Source organism: Electrophorus electricus, chromosome 16, assembly GCF_013358815.1.
Source record: "Electrophorus electricus isolate fEleEle1 chromosome 16, fEleEle1.pri, whole genome shotgun sequence".
NCBI lineage: Eukaryota > Metazoa > Chordata > Actinopteri > Gymnotiformes > Gymnotidae > Electrophorus > Electrophorus electricus.
In genome coordinates this window covers 10,306,996-10,324,390 of record NC_049550.1, presented here as the reverse complement: position 1 = coordinate 10,324,390, position 17,395 = coordinate 10,306,996, and the positions used below count along the sequence as shown (strand labels likewise).

Genomic DNA, 17,395 nt, shown 5'->3' with positions numbered 1-17,395 from the left:
AAACTTTGAGAAAAATTCATTATCAATCACAGGGCACATCTGTTATCTTGAGCCAACATGATTGCAACAAAACTCAATTCACTGATCATCAGTAATTTTTATACAATGCTATACACATGAACAGAACATCCTTTATCAATCAATGGGTCACAGTTTTCAATTTTGAAGGCATCTAGAAATTTTCATTTGACATTTCTAAGAGACCTCTGATTAGTACATACATGGCAATTTGTGATAATCTAAGAGTATGAAACAGTGGTGTTCAGACAAATGCTTTGCTTGAGCAATATCTCCTGATGAATCCTCTTGAATAAACTATCAGTGTTTCCAGACTGGTCTGACTGGCTCTTTCAACTGGTGAGTTGGATTAGGAGATAAAAATCAACCGGAAAGGCAGCAACTTCAGAGTACAGTAGCAGCTTCTCTGGTTCCTCCATGGGGAGCAAGAAAGACAGGGTCTATTACTACAATTTATCAGCACAGCATGGGAGGACTAAATGGACTTAAGCTCAAATGAACAGTGGCTACCTGAGGGACACGCTCCATTTTCAGTGCTGGTGACCTTCAGTGGTGTGCGTTGGAGGTCCTCAAGACATGTCACCTAACTCTAAATAGCTATACAGTATTCTGTGCGGTCCAGGAGCAATTCCACCCCATGCTGTATCTGGCCTTCAAAGTGTGCACTTGACACACTTACTTCTTCACCATGAGCCACTCGATTATGAGAGTCAGTGTCACATTGGCCTGATCTAGTGTGAACTCTACATAGTGCATACTTGACATACTTAGGTCTGCAGCACAACTCAGCAGGGAGGAATAGTTTGGAAAGATTTGTTGAAGTTTCACCTAATAGCACCTCTTCAGTAAGCTTTTATGAAGAAATGGGGGGAGGGGGGGTTATCAAATATTATATTTTTTTTCTTCCATGTACATGAACCTTAATATGTGCTCAAATCTCTGCTGTGTGGTGATTTAAGGTGTCATTAAGCACCCTCATACAAATTGAGATCAGGGTAAATCCTGTACAAGGATATTCCCAATATCCAATAGAATCAGATATTCTGATTATATGGTTGGGGTAAAACAGAACAGAATAATTTTATGGGATGGGTGTTCTCATGTCTGCAGAAAAAGCTTATACCTAGATTAACAAAAAATAGACCAAATCTGACCAAACTCGATGGTGTTGGAGGTATAAGAAATGACAAACAAATGTATCTCATGCACACAATTATGCATACACACATACAGAGTTGCTACCTTTCATGCAACTATATGCAGCTTTGCCAAAGGAGTACACGAACACAAAATCAGCATTTATTTGCTAAAATAGACTGATTTAAAAAGGAAACTGCATAAAATCCAATGATTTCTACTGAATAGGATTTTTGGAAGAGTGAATTATACATGTGTCCTTCCTGAAAAATAGCAGCAAAGCTGGAGAACACCATAAAAGAAATGCTTTGCTTTTTTTTTTGCGTGTTGCTTGGTCAGTTTGTTAGTAGTTAAATATTCTGCATTATGATTTTGACGTGGCACTATCATGGAAGACAACAGTGACAAGGGAGGCCTTAGGCCAGGCACACTGTGCCTTTGATTTTCATAAGGAAGCACTTTCTCAGCCAGGTGCATATCTATGCCATCTGTGTCATTCTTCACACAGCACCTTGCCATATTCATTTAAAAAGGAAGGCCAAGAAACTTTTTGTTCTAACAAACTCTGAGGTGCTCTGAACCTGGCTGGGAGAGGGAGTGAGTGAGGCAATTATTCAGCTAGTCAAGCTCTGTTTGTTCCCTAAACGGCTGAGCACAGTAAGCTGAAGTCATTGTTCTTGTCTCTTGACAGAGGCTGAGAAAGCCACAAATCCAGAAACTTTTTGACAAGTGAAGAAGATGTATGTCGCTCTGCTAATCTCATCTCAGTAGGACACTGAGGATTTATCTATCTGTGCTAGTCAGTTCCTTTTTTACACTGACCGAAAGTCAGTTGTGAATCTTTTCTTATGATGGGGATTTAACTAAAAGTGGCTATTCCTGGATCAGTTGAAACCCCATGCTCTGACATCATGTGGTCCCTGATTCAGAGAATCACACATCCACACAAAGAGCCATAGGGCAACACACAAAAACGCACACATACACACACATACTTTTAAAAACTGGGGGCCTTGCAGACCAGGAGGCTGGAGTCGAATGCTCTGCATATCATTTGTCACAGGAAAGGATGGGGTCAGACTACTGGTGTAAGTAGAGGTGAGAGAGACACAGTGTGGGGAGAGAGAGAGAGAGAGAGAGAGAGAGAGAGAGAGAGAGAGAGAGAGAGAGAGAGAGAGAGAGAGAGAGAGAGAGGAGGAGGAGGAGAGAGAAGGAAGGAGAGGGGGAGAGAGAGGCAGGGAGAGAAACAGAGAGTGAGAGAGTGATAGAAGGAGTGTTGATAAAGCATTGATATAGAGTCTCAAGTTAGGTTGGTGTTCTGTGTGATAGTCACTCACAAGAAACTTTTTAGTTCCTCCCTTCTGTCATCTAGTACTTGTAGTAGAAATAGCTGCCCCCAAAACAATAAAGAGCTGCTTTTGACTTAATACATTTGAATAGTAGTGCACTCAAAGTAAGAATTTAAAGAATTTAGAAATTTAAGAAGAAAGAATTTTAAATGATTCCAAGTCACTAGAATAATTGACTGTGATTTTAATTACTTTTTAAAACAAAAACACATCATAAGTAGTTATGAGTAAATAAGTATAAGTAAGCATAAGGGCATGTATTTGCTTAGTTCACACTATATTTGGGGTTTTTCTTGTGATTTATTGTGTCCACATGTGGGTCAAATTCATTTTTAAAAATTATTTCCATTGTTGAAGGCCATGGAAAACTAAAATATCAGCATGTTTGAATGTGAATGCAAAAGTCACCATTTACATGCACAGGGTCAAGGTTGCACCATATGACCTAATGCATGTTTACACCACAACTGCAGCTAATAAGGGAACACTGGGATCAATATACTACTCATGGTCAGTCCTTTTGTGCTTAATGTGCCATCACCAAGCACAAAACAAAACAAACCAATAACAAAACTCATCAGCGGTGGGTAGAATAGCCAAAAGTACCATTACTTTAAAATAACAATTACTTAAGTAGAAGTAGTCATTTAAGTTATTACTTAAGTAAAATTAAGAAAGTATCTGTTAAAAAGTATATATATATATATATATATATATATATATATATATATATATATATATATATATATATATAGCACCGGAAAAAAATAAGAGACCACTCTAATTTTTTCTTAAATCAGCATCTCCAAATGTACAGCAGCCATTCCATTCAAGTGTTTGTTGAATTCCTTCACAGACACACCTCATTCTACTTAATGAGGTGCTGAATAGGTGGTCACCTTAACAAAATCCTATTCTAATGGGCAACAGTATAAAAACCACTGCTGCTGTCATCACTATTCTCTTGTTATAGAACCAGCTGGATCGGAAAAGCCGTGCTAGGACTTCTCAAAAAGTAAGTGTAGTCAAAATACAGCTACAGACCATGCCCAAAGAGTTGAAAAGAAAGGCTCTTAATGAGGAAAAGAAGGATTCAATTGTAGCTTTACTGGTAGAGGGATACAGTGAGCATCAGGTTGCTTCCATCTTGAAAATTTCAAAAACTGCGGTTCATAAGAAAAATGTCAAGCAGCAAACACACAGGACAACAACAGCTACAGACTGGCAGAGATAAAAAATGACTCTCTACCGACCGTGATGATTACCACCTCATTCAAATGTCACTTAACAACTGTAAGTTGACATTCTGCAAGCGACCTACAAAAAGAATGGCATGCAGCAGCTGGGGTGAATTGCACAGCGAGGACGGTTCAAAACAGACTTCTGGAGGCAGGGCTGAAGTCATGCAAAGCTAGAAAAATGCCCTTCATTAATGAGAAGCAAAGAGGAGCCAGACTGAAGTTTGCGAAAGACCATAAGAATTGGACTGTAGAGGAGTGGAGTAAAATCATCTTCTCTTATGACTGCAATTTTCAGCATTGTACAACACCTGGTCGTGTAATGGTTAGACGGAGACCTGGAGAGGCCTACAAGCCAGAGTGTCTCACACCCGCTGTAAAATTTGGTGCAGGATCGGTGATGATCTGGGGGTAGTTAGCAAGGCTGGAATCAGGCAGATTTGTCTTTGTGAAGGACGCATGAATCAAGCCACGTACAAAACTGTGCTGGAAGAAAACTTGCTTCCTTCTGCTCTGATAATGTTCCCCAACTCTCACAATGCTCCATGTCACACAGCCAGGTCAATCAAAATGTGGATGAGGGACCACCAGATCAAGATCCTATCATGGCCAGCCCAATCTCCAGATCTGAACCCCATTAAAAACCTTTGGAAGAGGAAGATGGATGGTCACAAGCCACCAAACAAAGCCGAGCTCATGGGATTTCTGTTGCAGGAGTGGTGTAAAGTTACCCAACAGCAATGTGAAAGATTGGTGGAAAGCATGCCAAGACGCATGAAAGCCATGATTAAAAATCATAGTTATTCCACCAAATATTGATTTCTTGACACATCCTAAATTGAAATATTAGTACTGTCTTGTTTATAAATGAATATGAGCTTGTTTTCTTTGCATTATTTGTGGTCTGAAATTTCTGTAACTGTTTTGTTATTTTGACCATTAGTCATTTTCATTAAAAAACATGCTCAAAAATACAATAGTATTATCTGGAATTTGGAAGAAATGTTGCTAGTAGTTTATAGAATAAAACAAAACCGTTCATCTTGGTCAAACACACACCCACCAATTGTAAAACTAGAGAAACTGATAATTTTGTAGTGGTCTCTTATTTTTTTCTGGAGTTGTATATATATATATATATATATATATATATATATATATATATATATATATATATATATATATATGTATATATATATATATATATATATATTACCCTCATTTAAAAAACTTTTAAAAGTACAATTTGTTCAAAAAGTTGTAAATGTAAGTAAATGTAACAGAGTAAATGGTGCATGTTACTATTCATCATTTAAAACACTCCAAACATATCTGGCTCCTCCTTCCCAAGTGCCAGTTCTCTGTTCCTCTAACTAACTGGACAATGTCTATAACAGTCTGTTTTCTTGGGCATACAGCTCAATGATGTATCCTACCCTTCACACCCTTTAAATGAGCTCCCCTGTCCTGCTTCCACCAAGACTATAAATACACATTTCTGTCATATAGTTATGGTATAATGAGGAGAACTGATGATAGCTAAGAATCACTTTGCAAGTCAAGAACCAAGAGGTGTTTTTCTAATGATAAATAATTAAAGCTATTAAGTTTTCAGCAAAACATAATTCCAGAGTGGACCAAGAACACATATACTAAAACATACAGTAGATCATTAAGATACTTTTTAATGCATAAATAATATATTCCCAGAGATAAATCTACAGTCTTGGGAGACTCATGAGGTTGCATTTCTAAACTATAAATGAGGGTTCATCTATACTTCCCTATATAATCTAGAAAAAGGATGCATATCTTAATGTTGTAAATTAATTATTTTGGGGGAAAAAATCCAAAACAAATCAGAATTAAACAACTTTGTCATACATTTCTTTGGTCAAACAACTTTTAAAATCTTCTAATAGGAGACAAATAGGAGAAAAGTTCTTATTAAACAGCCTTGGGTTTTAGAAACAGCAAAAGTTGTAGTCTCCAAAGATTATACTAAATCAGCAGCTGAGCATCTCCTGACACCTGCTGCTCTGTATGACTTTAATCTTAGAGGCCTATCACGTCTGTCAGCAACACATGGGTGCTGAGTGGCTCTCGCAGACAGACCTAAACTACAGCCTCCCAGCACACACAGTGTCATGGTGCCTGAATGAATGAAGAACTCCTTAATGCCAAGGCTTGTGTAACACAAGTTAAGAAAGAGGTGATGCTTTATGTGGTCATATGGTCTGAGGTTATACTGCACAGCACAGATTTTTTCAAACCACTTATTCTCTAATATAGCATCTCCATTCTTCTTAATTAGAAACAAGAAAGTGTGCAAAAGATGTAGTCTGTCATGAACAAAATGGAACTCCTCCAACAGCCTGCCAGTTCAGAATCACATATATTTACTTAAATAATCATATAGTTAATTAAACAATTAATTAAGAATTTTCTCTTTTGCTCATAGTTTTCCCTCCAGTATATTTCCCCCAGTACATGTCATTGTGTAAAATATGGAAAATGGTATCAAGGAAAGTTGAGCCACTCTGTGCTGGCAGACAACTGCTGTACACTGAAGATGAATGTTCCTGAGGCCAAATATAGGCAAAGATCATACACCTGTACAGTTTAGAAGTATTTCTGTAGATATTTTAAGAGTAATAGAATCCTTATTTATGAATAAGTAATATATACTTACTGTAAAATATAACTGCTCTGTCACTGCTCTGCTCTGCTTCTAAAAACTGATTCAAATTCAGTGTAAAAAGAATTCAAGGCCCAGCTGTTTTAGTTTGTGGGACAAAAAAGTACAAATTATGTTTCCAAATATAATTTACAATAGCTACTATTAATACTTTAATACTTAAATGGAAACAAATGTAGATTTGTGTAGAGCCTTACATGTACTTCTCTAGCCATGACATAAAAAAGTAAAGTCTGTCAATTTAATTTCGAAAGCACTTTCATTCCAGAATGCCTCACTCATTTACCAGTTGGCCACATCTAGTCCTAAACACTAAATATAGTAGCATTGGTTGAGAGATCAGAGCTTGAGCAAAACACAACATGCCACAGGTGAGCTTTCCTGTGTAACAGCTGAAGTCAATGTCATGGCTACATGTACAAGAAAATGAGTGTGAGGAAGAAAAGCAATGAGACCAGTGTCAGATGGGATCCAGGCCGCTTTGGTTAACCCTGTGGTATGTGCAGGAGGGAAGAGGGGTAAAAAGACCCGCCTCCAAATATCATTTGGATATTTAGAAATGTGAACAGGGAAAAGAAAATCAATTTCTACACTTTGTTATAGTACTTATATATACTGCAATACTACATCAATTAGGAAGGAGGATGCAGCCTTTTCAGATATTTTCAGATTTCAGATATATTCAATTTATTTTCATTTGCAGTGCCTAATTTGTTCCTCTTACTGTTTTGATTTGTACTATATGTAGGTTACAACCATAGAAACCCTGACTGAAGTGCACTGTTCTAGAAAAAAAGGAAGCAAATTTTGACTGACTAAACTAAATAGACAAGTGTAGTTGTACATTGTGTCTGTGTGTGTGTGTGTGTGTGTGTGTGTGTGTGTGTGTGTGTGTGTGTGTGTAACTGTAACCATCTTTTACAGACGTCTGTGTATAAACAGTTCTTTACAACCTACAAGCTACAACTGATTTGAAACACATACAAAATCCCTAAACTACAACTCTAAAAAAAAAATGAACGCATTTCACTCTGCATTTATAGATCACACATAAAATAAATGTAAATACTCACAGTTCACTACATTCAGCATAACATTTAAACATAAAATCTCCCGCGTTCACTAGGAAAGCACTGCTGTTCAATATAAATAGGTCATATAGGTGGAATAATAGGCAGTATAAATAGGCCAAAGGTGAGTTCTATTGAGTCATGAGAGGAAAAAGAGGATGAGGACAAAAAAGATCAAGGAGAACATTATGAGATGTGATCTGGTCCACCTTCCATAGCCATGTGGACCAACCATGGTTTGAGCATGAGGGAAGCTGGGAGGTCAGCACAACCTGAGCCACTTCATTATCATCTAGACTCCCATCATCCAGACTTTTAGAAATGTAAACAAATCAGCATCCTGCTCTCTTACTATGTTACTGCACTTTCAGTACACCACAGCTCATATCAGGAGGCCCAGCTACTTGCTGAGGGCTAATTTTACAGTATTGTGTCATTTCATATTGATAAGAGAGATCTTCTTGTGTTTCTCATGTCACACCAGGCATTACTTTCATCATTCAGCATTCATCATTTAGATGAGGTTTGCTCATGTGGATAAGGTTTGTTGCTGTTGTCTGTTTTGTATACACAGCAATTTATGTGCCCAAGTAAATATGTTCATTTTCAACAGCCAAGTTAAAATGAGGTAATGGAGTTTCGAATGCAATGTTTCATTCTGCAACATTTTTGTGGTTTGTGTTTGTGCTTTCCTGTTTTGTGTTCAATAGTTATAGAGTGCGACTGTTCCAAAAATGTGTCTAAGGGGATGTAACAAACTGCAACACTGAAAATGCAATAGGCAGAAACTACTGATGGTAGTGCTGCTTTTTATTGAGCAAACTAATGTTTTTATAGAGTTAAGTGTGGAAGGAGTTTTTTTTATATGATTTGTGTGTGTGTCTGTTTTTGTGTGTGTGTGTGTGTGTGTGTGTGTGTGAGAGAGAGAGAGAGAGAGAGAGAGAGAGAGAGAGAGAGAGAGAGAGAGAGAGAGAGAGAGAGAGAGAGACATATATATGCAAACTTGTATATTGAGGAAAAATAATATAGTTTTTAATGTAGTGTTTGGTTTACAAGAGATTTGCTGTGTTTTGCTTGTGTTTATAGTTTTGAGGTTTCAGAAAATGTATAACACTAGGCCTTTCTTCTTGAACTGCAAGTCTGGAGGGCAAAGGCTAAGACATTATTTTTTCCAATCCAGCTGCCTCTTTTTGAACCTTCTGGCAGAAAGTACCATTAAGCACCTCAGCTTGCAAGGAGGAGAACTCCAAGCACTCAGGTTTGCAGAATGTTCACTGGTTGGAATATTGCATAGTAAGAATGGAGACAGATCTTGCAATTTTTCCCTGCCTGAGAGGACAGGGACAGCCTTGCCTGCAGAGGTAGAAGGCCATGCTTTGACCCAAACCTAGATCTCAGCTGTATGGTCTGTGTCAGTCATCCCTATGCACTGCTCAACAGTTGCATTATCCAAGCAACTTCAAGGGCACTTTTGGTTCAACTTTTGTTAGCAATGAATTGAGATGAACAGTGTTACTATGGGTTCAAGATTAGCTAAATCTGGATCAGTGCAAATTCATCTTTGTAGTAGATTAAAAATAGCTCTCAAATTATACCCACTCTGGCTCAAAAAGAGAGAGTGGACCAAGAAGCATAACCTCACAACAATTACCGAATTATCATGACATGGCCATTAAGATATTGCATTATCTAGTCCCATGTTGACAACTATTCGGTCAGTTGATATAAACAGTCCAGCACTCTCGTGTTATATCAAAGTGGCTAGGCCTACATTCTAGTGATGAACAAAGACATATATGTTTTCATATACATATAAGACATATAAGAGCTCAATCATTCTACCATAAACATTATGATTTCATATGTTGGCATTGCCAAATCTGATGTGATAGACGTTGGTGTTTTTTCATAATAAGTAGCAAAGAGAACGCTTAAAGAAAAAAAAAAAAAACCTGTCATGCTTTGCTTTGGACCTCACTGCCTCTGGCAAGCAGCATCATTTCCAAAAGGAAACGAATTATGAGGACATCAAGATGTTGATTGTAAACAACAGGGTGGGCAGACGGGTATGCGGTAAGGGGCGGGGGTGGGGGGGGTGGGAGAGGGGGGATAAATGTATCTGATTGTCATTGACATCCGATTCTTATAAGCCAGGAAAATTACCTCTGTTAGTATTGTGGAACTTACCCCCCACAAGGTTACATGAAAAGCATACTGAATAGTATTTCTGAAGTAAAACTTTAGTACTTAAAACATAATACAACAATACATACAGAGAATTACAATAACAAAGAATAACTCCGAATTAAAAGACAATATGCACAGTATATGAAATACTTAAATGATACTGATCTAAAGCCACAAAACTTCTGAATGGTTTTGTTAACAATATATCAAAATATGCTGCGCAAGTAATCATATTTCAACTTTCACATAAATGATGAGTCAAGAAAACATCATAAGGTTATATGGGGAAGGTTACATTATATCAGTTACATACCAGTTATCTTATAAAAAATGTATCTTAAAAAACAGGCTATGGCAAAACACTTCCAATGTATTCAAAATCAAACCTGAATACACAGCAAAACAACATATTCTTCTGTTAAGGTACACTCTGCAATACTGACAGACTTGAAACCTAGGCCTACCAAGAAACAAACGTGTGTTATGACCACAAGATCAAAGAGTGAGCTTGTTGACATGGTAACGCAAGCACACATTTACCCTCCTGAATGACATATGTTGCCATCGCAGACATACATATATATTTTTGAGAAAAGGTTTGTGAACCTTTGGGAATTCTCTGCATTCCCACATGAACAGCTCTTAAACTAATCTGATGTTCATCTATGTCATATTCATAAATAACTTTATTTAATAACGCACACACAGAGAACGATACACTGGCACATCTTTATTAAACAAACTGGTTAATAAATGTAAACCTCTGCAATATGAGCTCTTGGAAAAATGGATCACTGCAGTTGGATGATCAAATCAGTTCAGGTTTGGCTTTGACCTACACTGGCAAAAGAAAGAAAGAAAGAAAGAAAGAAAGAAAGAAAGAAAGCATGGACAGTAAATGATGGATGGATATGTGAAGGAAGGACCAATGAAAAGGACTTTGGTAGGAAAGCAAAAAATGGGCACTCATCTAAAGTTCCCACTTGGATGTTCTACAGCACTACTGAAGCAATGATCTGTGAACAAACGAGGTAAAAGTTTAACTCTTTAGCAAACAGACACAGCGTAATAACTGCTGAACCACCAAAAAAACTCAGGTCAGCTGTGAGGTGTTGTTGAGGGATTTTATTTTGCAGGAAAGTTGTGTCTCCCCAGGGCCTAAGTACTACTTGCATTCAAAACAGCATTAGAAAATACCAGAATGCTGCGAAAATTCCAGATGCCAGTAATCAAACATTTCAAGAAGCTGGCGAATGTAATCCAACATTCATCCACTTTACAGGTGCAAATCGACAACAGTGGTTTAAACTGAAAAAGGAAGTTTTGCTTAATTTTGCTTATAAATAAATCAATCCAAACATTCATTCAGTTTAAATTATAAATTGTGTTCATCTGTCCATGGTAATATCATTTGTAAATAAACTAGACTTGATCTAAGTTGATTAAAGTGGTAAAAGCTCAAAAATATCATCTAAAAAAAGACAAACATCAATAATGGAGGTTCCTATTCATGCTCTTTAGATACTTAACCTACTGTTGATCTTGATTGTACCATTTATTCAATGAATATATGGCAATGTAAAATGTATGTTGTTTGTTAAATAACTCTATTTACTATGACATAGATGGAGATCAGATGACATCTGAGAAGGCATTCTTATAGAAATGCAGAGTATTCTGAAAGGTTCATAAACTTTTTGACTACCACATGTGTCTGCTCCTGGTGATATGCTGACATGCACATAATGCACATCAGGTTTCCCCAGCTTCCACTACCATCAGACCCAGCAAGGCACTGAGGTGCAGTAGCAGAAAGAGAGCAAGGGTTAATCCTTACACTATTTTCATTCAGCCACTTGGAGCATATATTATAACGTGACCCACTGTCACCAAGGGTGAACCAATGTGAACTGATCTTTATGCCAAAGGCACCAAACCAGTCACAAGATGGAATAACTGTGGCACTCTGAAAATAATCTCAGGTCTTTTGATATTTTTTCATTACTTTTGAAGACATTTTAAATGTTGACGTCAGCACTGATTTCCTGGAAATGCATAATCATTAACTGAGCTGAGACTGACATTAAAGATAATCTTAGTTTAAGATGGGTTTTTAAAAAAGATATATTTTACCACCTAAGATTGGATGGCAGGTTGCATGCATTTTAACAGTTTAGACAAGTCCAAGGTCTATATATGAAGCCTAAAAACATTAAAATAGCAGGAAAACAATGGTGTGTGTGCATGCAAAGGAGTAGCATGCTTATTCATCAGTTTTGTAAATTAACTCCTTACTGTACTTTCCTGAGAAAAAGGAAAGGGGAGAGAACTTGGAGCACAAAAGGCAGGACACTGAGACAGTGTCACAGAGGAGACTGACAATGCACTGAGTCACCTGGCTCCCCCCACCTCCCAAGTCCACCTCCATCTCATCATCCCTACTTCCATACTCCCCATCTCCACTTCCCCAACTACGTCTCCCCATTCTTGACCGACCCACTCTCCACCTCCCAACTCCACCTCCACCTCACTGCCTGCACCTTCCCATTCTTCACTGCCCCAATCCCCACTTCCCCAACTCCACCTCCAACCTCCCCAACTCCACCTCCACAACTCACACCCATGTCCTTATCCCTCACCATATAATCTTATATATTAGATCTCTTGGGAAGGTTGCATGGTCAAGTATGAGGAGGCCTAGTTTTCATCCACTGGCTGGGAATAATCAGAACACTGCAGTGGTTTGTTTAGCAAAGCTGCCTGCTCCAGGTCACTACAGGTGCAATGAGAGCAATGGGCTGAGAAAGCACTACTTCAGTACCTTTCCACTTCTCTCCAAAATTGCACAAGGAGCCATACTTTCATCCAGAAGCCATGATAGTTAAGGCATTGGCATTTCCTGGGAGGAAGGACTGTTTGTTGTTCCATTTATGATGGTGACCATCATAACATGGTAACAATATCTATGCACAGAATGTCCAACAAACTGCCAGTGCTCAAGAATCTGTCACGTGCTGATCTACCAGTAAGGCTCTGCATCAAGCAGCCATGAGCTACTGGGTAACTTCAAATTCAGGAATATTGCTTTGCCTGTTATTCAAGCCCAACATAAATGACAGGTACCACTGAACCTGTCTCACCTTATGCACTCAGAAAAATAAGACAAAATGATGCAAACTTTGACTGAAGTAGAATCTCAATGAAGTACCTTTGCACTAAAACATGCTGTAGTGCATGTTGCATTACAAAATAGTAAACAACACAGTAATGCTCAAATAACAACATCCACTGGCCTATTTTTTCAGATCATTAGCATTCTTTTTTTTTTGTCCTGCAATGCTAATTTTAGGACATCATGACTTCTATACTGCGGATCTCTTTGCATGACCTCGGTGTGCCACCACTCAGAGACACCGCACCACCCTCCAGTATCATATCCATCCCAAGCTTTTGCAACAAAAGGACCACTGTTGCATTTACATGTAGAGTATTCCACTGTGTTCATATAATGCTGCAGTTCAATGCTATAGGTGTTAATTCAACATTTTGCTGTGTACTATGTTGTGAAAATCATATTGACTGTTAAAGGGTTTCCAACAATGTACTATGAAACTTTTGAGAGACGAAAAGCAGTTCATTATATGAACAGGAACTGATGTAAAATGTTTTAACTGTCATACATTTCAGAGAAAATGTGTATATAGCAGATATTGACAACCTTTACAATGAAAGTAAGCCATATTATACAGAACAGTAGATTGATTAAACTTTATAAACTATTAGTTATGTGTATACTGTGCGTTGTGACATATTACAATATTTAATCATATTGGTGATTTGATAATGACTAATTTATAGCAGACTACTTGCTCTGATATTAGTGCTTATTCATTTAGTTTAAACTGCAAAATCTGTTTGCGCACAAAGGTTTGGTAAAATACTAGTTTCCTACTTCTGGGCCTTATTAAACATGCATAACATATATGTAATTCCCTCATGAATCGTACATGTATATTCATAAATGCTCAGGTCATTAACTGCAAATACACATCCTACAGTAATCTACAGTCTGGCATTCTTAAATGTCTCTATTTGACATATATGTAAGCAATGTATGTGTATGTTACATGTGATCTATGAAGTCTCTAATATAGACCTTAAACAGAAATGTTAGGAAAGCTGCAGTTTTCTGTCTACCTCAAAGCACTGGCCCAAGACATAAGAAAGAAGAGATTCCCAGTGGGATACTCATATTACTGAAGTGTCTTGACCACAACAGGCTTATATAACATCATAATGAATTGTAAGAGGTTAACAGACCTTACAGATGAGAGTATATCGACTGCTACTATCAATACTCTATTTAGATTGGTTTAAACACAGGAGTGCTCTGTTTCAAAGGACAACATGGACCAAGTGCTATAAAATAAGAACTGGCAAGAAAGCAAGAGCTTTAAATCTTGTTTAAAAGACAATACAACATGAGAATCATATAGAGGCACACACACACACACACACACACACACACACACACACACACACACACACACACACACACACACACACACACACACACACACACATATATATATATATATATATATATATATATATATATATATATATATATACTGAAAAAAAGATAATTAGGCAGTACTGTGAAGCCGAAGTGAATAATTGGTCTGTACTGTCTGTAATGTGTTACCAAAGGCTTCTACTGAACTCAACTCACAGAGACAGACCTTTGTTAGCATTAAGCCTAAGAGAGTTTGAATTGTTGTCTACAGTGGAAGAAGAAGTGCTGTTTGACTAGAGTTCAAAAGCCTAAACACAAACTATTAGCAGATGGGTACTGGTGGGTGGTGAATTTGAGTTCTGCCAATGGACTTGGATGCGTCATAGAGATATTAGCTATTGGCTTACTACAAACCTCTGGAAATGCTATATCAACAATCTTGAAGTAGGACCAGGAAATGGCAGTGATCTGCATCAGACAATCAGTGGACTGCCAGGGTGATGATGAGACTACTCTTGACCAAAGTCTCCATTGCCTTTAGAATTCTGAAACAACTGGAAGTCTCCTTATAATTTGTCTATGGCTAACTATGATTGCACTGTGAAAGTGGTATGGCCTATTTGACAAGTGGAAATTCACTGCCTGTTTAACTCAGACTGTCCTAAACTAATTTAGACAATGATATCACTACTTGTCATATGAATCATTCTAGAAAACAGAGTGGGTGGGTGGCGGGGGGGGGGGGGGGGGGGGGGGGGGGGAACCAACACACACGTGTAGACAAGCCATTGTATTTGTTCGAGCATACACAGTTCACATATCAAAATAACTCTTGCTTGTAGGCTAACCATGGATGCCAGTGAATACAGCGGACAACAGGAGCCAACACGTCTGTATTTGAGAGTAAATGAAGACGAAAAACAGTATCCCACTCGGACCATTTCAACAACTGCACTACATCATTGCAGAGGCCCAAAATGCCGGAAGTGCTCTCGCGCGCTATTTATCATCGGGCTGCGGATCTCAGTACACAGGTCTTATAAAGACATATGGGGTAAGCAGCGAGATGAGAAAGATTCTTAGGTGAGACTTTCGCATTCACATGGCCTTCGGGACTTAAGGAAGTTGGGCTTGCTGCACCGTATTTTCAATCAAGGACTGAATGCTTCTGCAGGGAACAGGTACAACATACCTAAGTATGGACCTTACGACGTAACCTCTCTACCCCGAGTCTGCCGGGTTTAATGCGTCATGGGACTTTCCATGTGACTTTCTGTTTTCCTTTTGCCTTTGTAGAATAGGAACAGGCTATACTGCGAGACAACCAATTAACAATACTAGCTTCCCATGTCAATCCCGCGGCGTCGGCTGGGCTACGGTGGCTGTGATCTACTATACTGCAGTGTAACGTCGAATACGGAAACCAAAACCTCTGGCATTTCCCTCTGCCGTATGAACTTAAAGAGTGTATGCCTGAAACAAACAAACAAACAAAGAAGCTAAATCTTTTTTTCCGTTTTAAAGGAATGTTCTGTAAATCGATTAGATGTCACAACAGGCTATGCCACTCAGAAATACTGCATCTAGCTTTGAGACACATTGGTTAAATTATGGCATTAATAAAACATTAGCTTACTTTAGATGCAGTTTTACGCATCAAACATTCCACAGCCTTGTGTTGTTGATGCATGTAAGCTATTACGGCAAAAAGGCTTTTTTTTCTTGATTGATGGAGATGGCATATGTTAAAAGATTCAAGCTATGTTTTACAGCAAAACGCATGAGCGTTGTAAATATTTTATCGTTTCATTGCCATTAACGTCAGCAACCGGCCCGAGGATCTGAAACCAACTAACAGAATTATTGAGTTTTATTACATAGACCATCTACACCAGTCTGGACGAAGCATGGTTGTACTAAATTAAGTTTATTTGTTTGTTTGTTTATTTGACATGTTTTAGTCCTCTGTCTGACTGAAACATTCTGTATTGACCACCAAGTGTTGCAGAAGTACGACTGCGGAAACCTAGCACCGATAGCCTAAATAGCAGAGACAGTAGCAGAAACACAGCAACAAGCGCCGCAATCTCAGTGCGGGTCACATTAGTGCTTTGCTCACAGCTACCTTACGGTATAAAAGTTGTGAGCCTAAACAATGAGACTGTGGTATTGCTGGAAATGTGTTATGCATAGAGGCTTTTCATGCTGCGTCTTGGCTCGGCCACTAGCAGCGGGGTCTTCAATAACTTATTCCCCTCTCTACCTCTTGCGCTCACTTGCTGCACAAATGCGATTGTATTAAACACCCTCACCGTGAGCAATGTACACTCGAGCAGTCATCGGGGGAAAAACAGTACACGCGGGGCTTACCACTTGGGTTCTTGTTTTTCTTAAGACTCTTGCCACAAAGACACTGCAGCATATGCGATCCTTTGCTGAAAATGTTCCAAAGAAACCACATTGATTTGGGCGAAGAGCAATCCAGAAACCTAGACACCCTCATAGAGAAGAGATCTTTGCGGTTGCATAATAGCCCGGTTGGATCAGTTCTTCTGGATGGGGATACCACTTGTACCATAGAAAACGCTTTGTGATACCCGTGCTCGTTTGCGTTTTCGCTCACGTGGAGAAATATTTCGTTACACTTTAGGATAATGATTAGGTTTTCATCCGACTTGTTACCAGCAGAGTCGCCTCCCCGGGTAGTCAGTAACCAAAATATTCTCTTTAAATCGCATTTGTCGCGCGGGGGTGGGTGTGTGGCCGATAAACACACGGCGTTAACCTGATAGCGGTACAATGCGAAGGATTTCGGCACAGAAAACCATAGCATATTAGTTCGGAGCTCCGTGGTTAGGGTGGATCTGCACAGCGTCAAAAGCCAGGGGAGGATGCATCCTGTGCAAGGACCGCAACGGTAACCCCAACTAAGCACATCACCAAATCAAGTCGCGTCACGTTGGTTTTCGTCTTTTAATCAGAAGAGATTTCCATCAGAAACTGCAGATTTCGCGTGTGCAAAGCCAATGGTTCCTGGTCGAAAATCCCTGATTTAGTAATCCTTCAAACTTCAAACTGTTTGCCTTTGTCTTTTGATATTATTACACCAGTGATGGAGTACCACCGGCCCCTTCCCAAAAGTGTAGTGCGTCCGGTACAAATATGCCAACGTAGCCTTGGAC

At 38.7% G+C, this 17,395-nt stretch overlaps 1 protein-coding gene across 1 annotated transcript in view; it reads right to left on the bottom strand.

The window, feature by feature from the left end:
• The window catches only part of LOC113576574 (fibroblast growth factor 14), a 57,087-nt gene extending 39,692 nt beyond the window's left edge, over positions 1 to 17,395 (bottom strand). Inside the window, exon 1 of the mRNA XM_027008740.2 lies at positions 16,584 to 17,395. Coding sequence (XP_026864541.1) covers positions 16,584 to 17,046 — 463 coding nt within the window. The 5' untranslated portion in view covers positions 17,047 to 17,395. The remainder of the gene's footprint in view (positions 1 to 16,583) is intronic.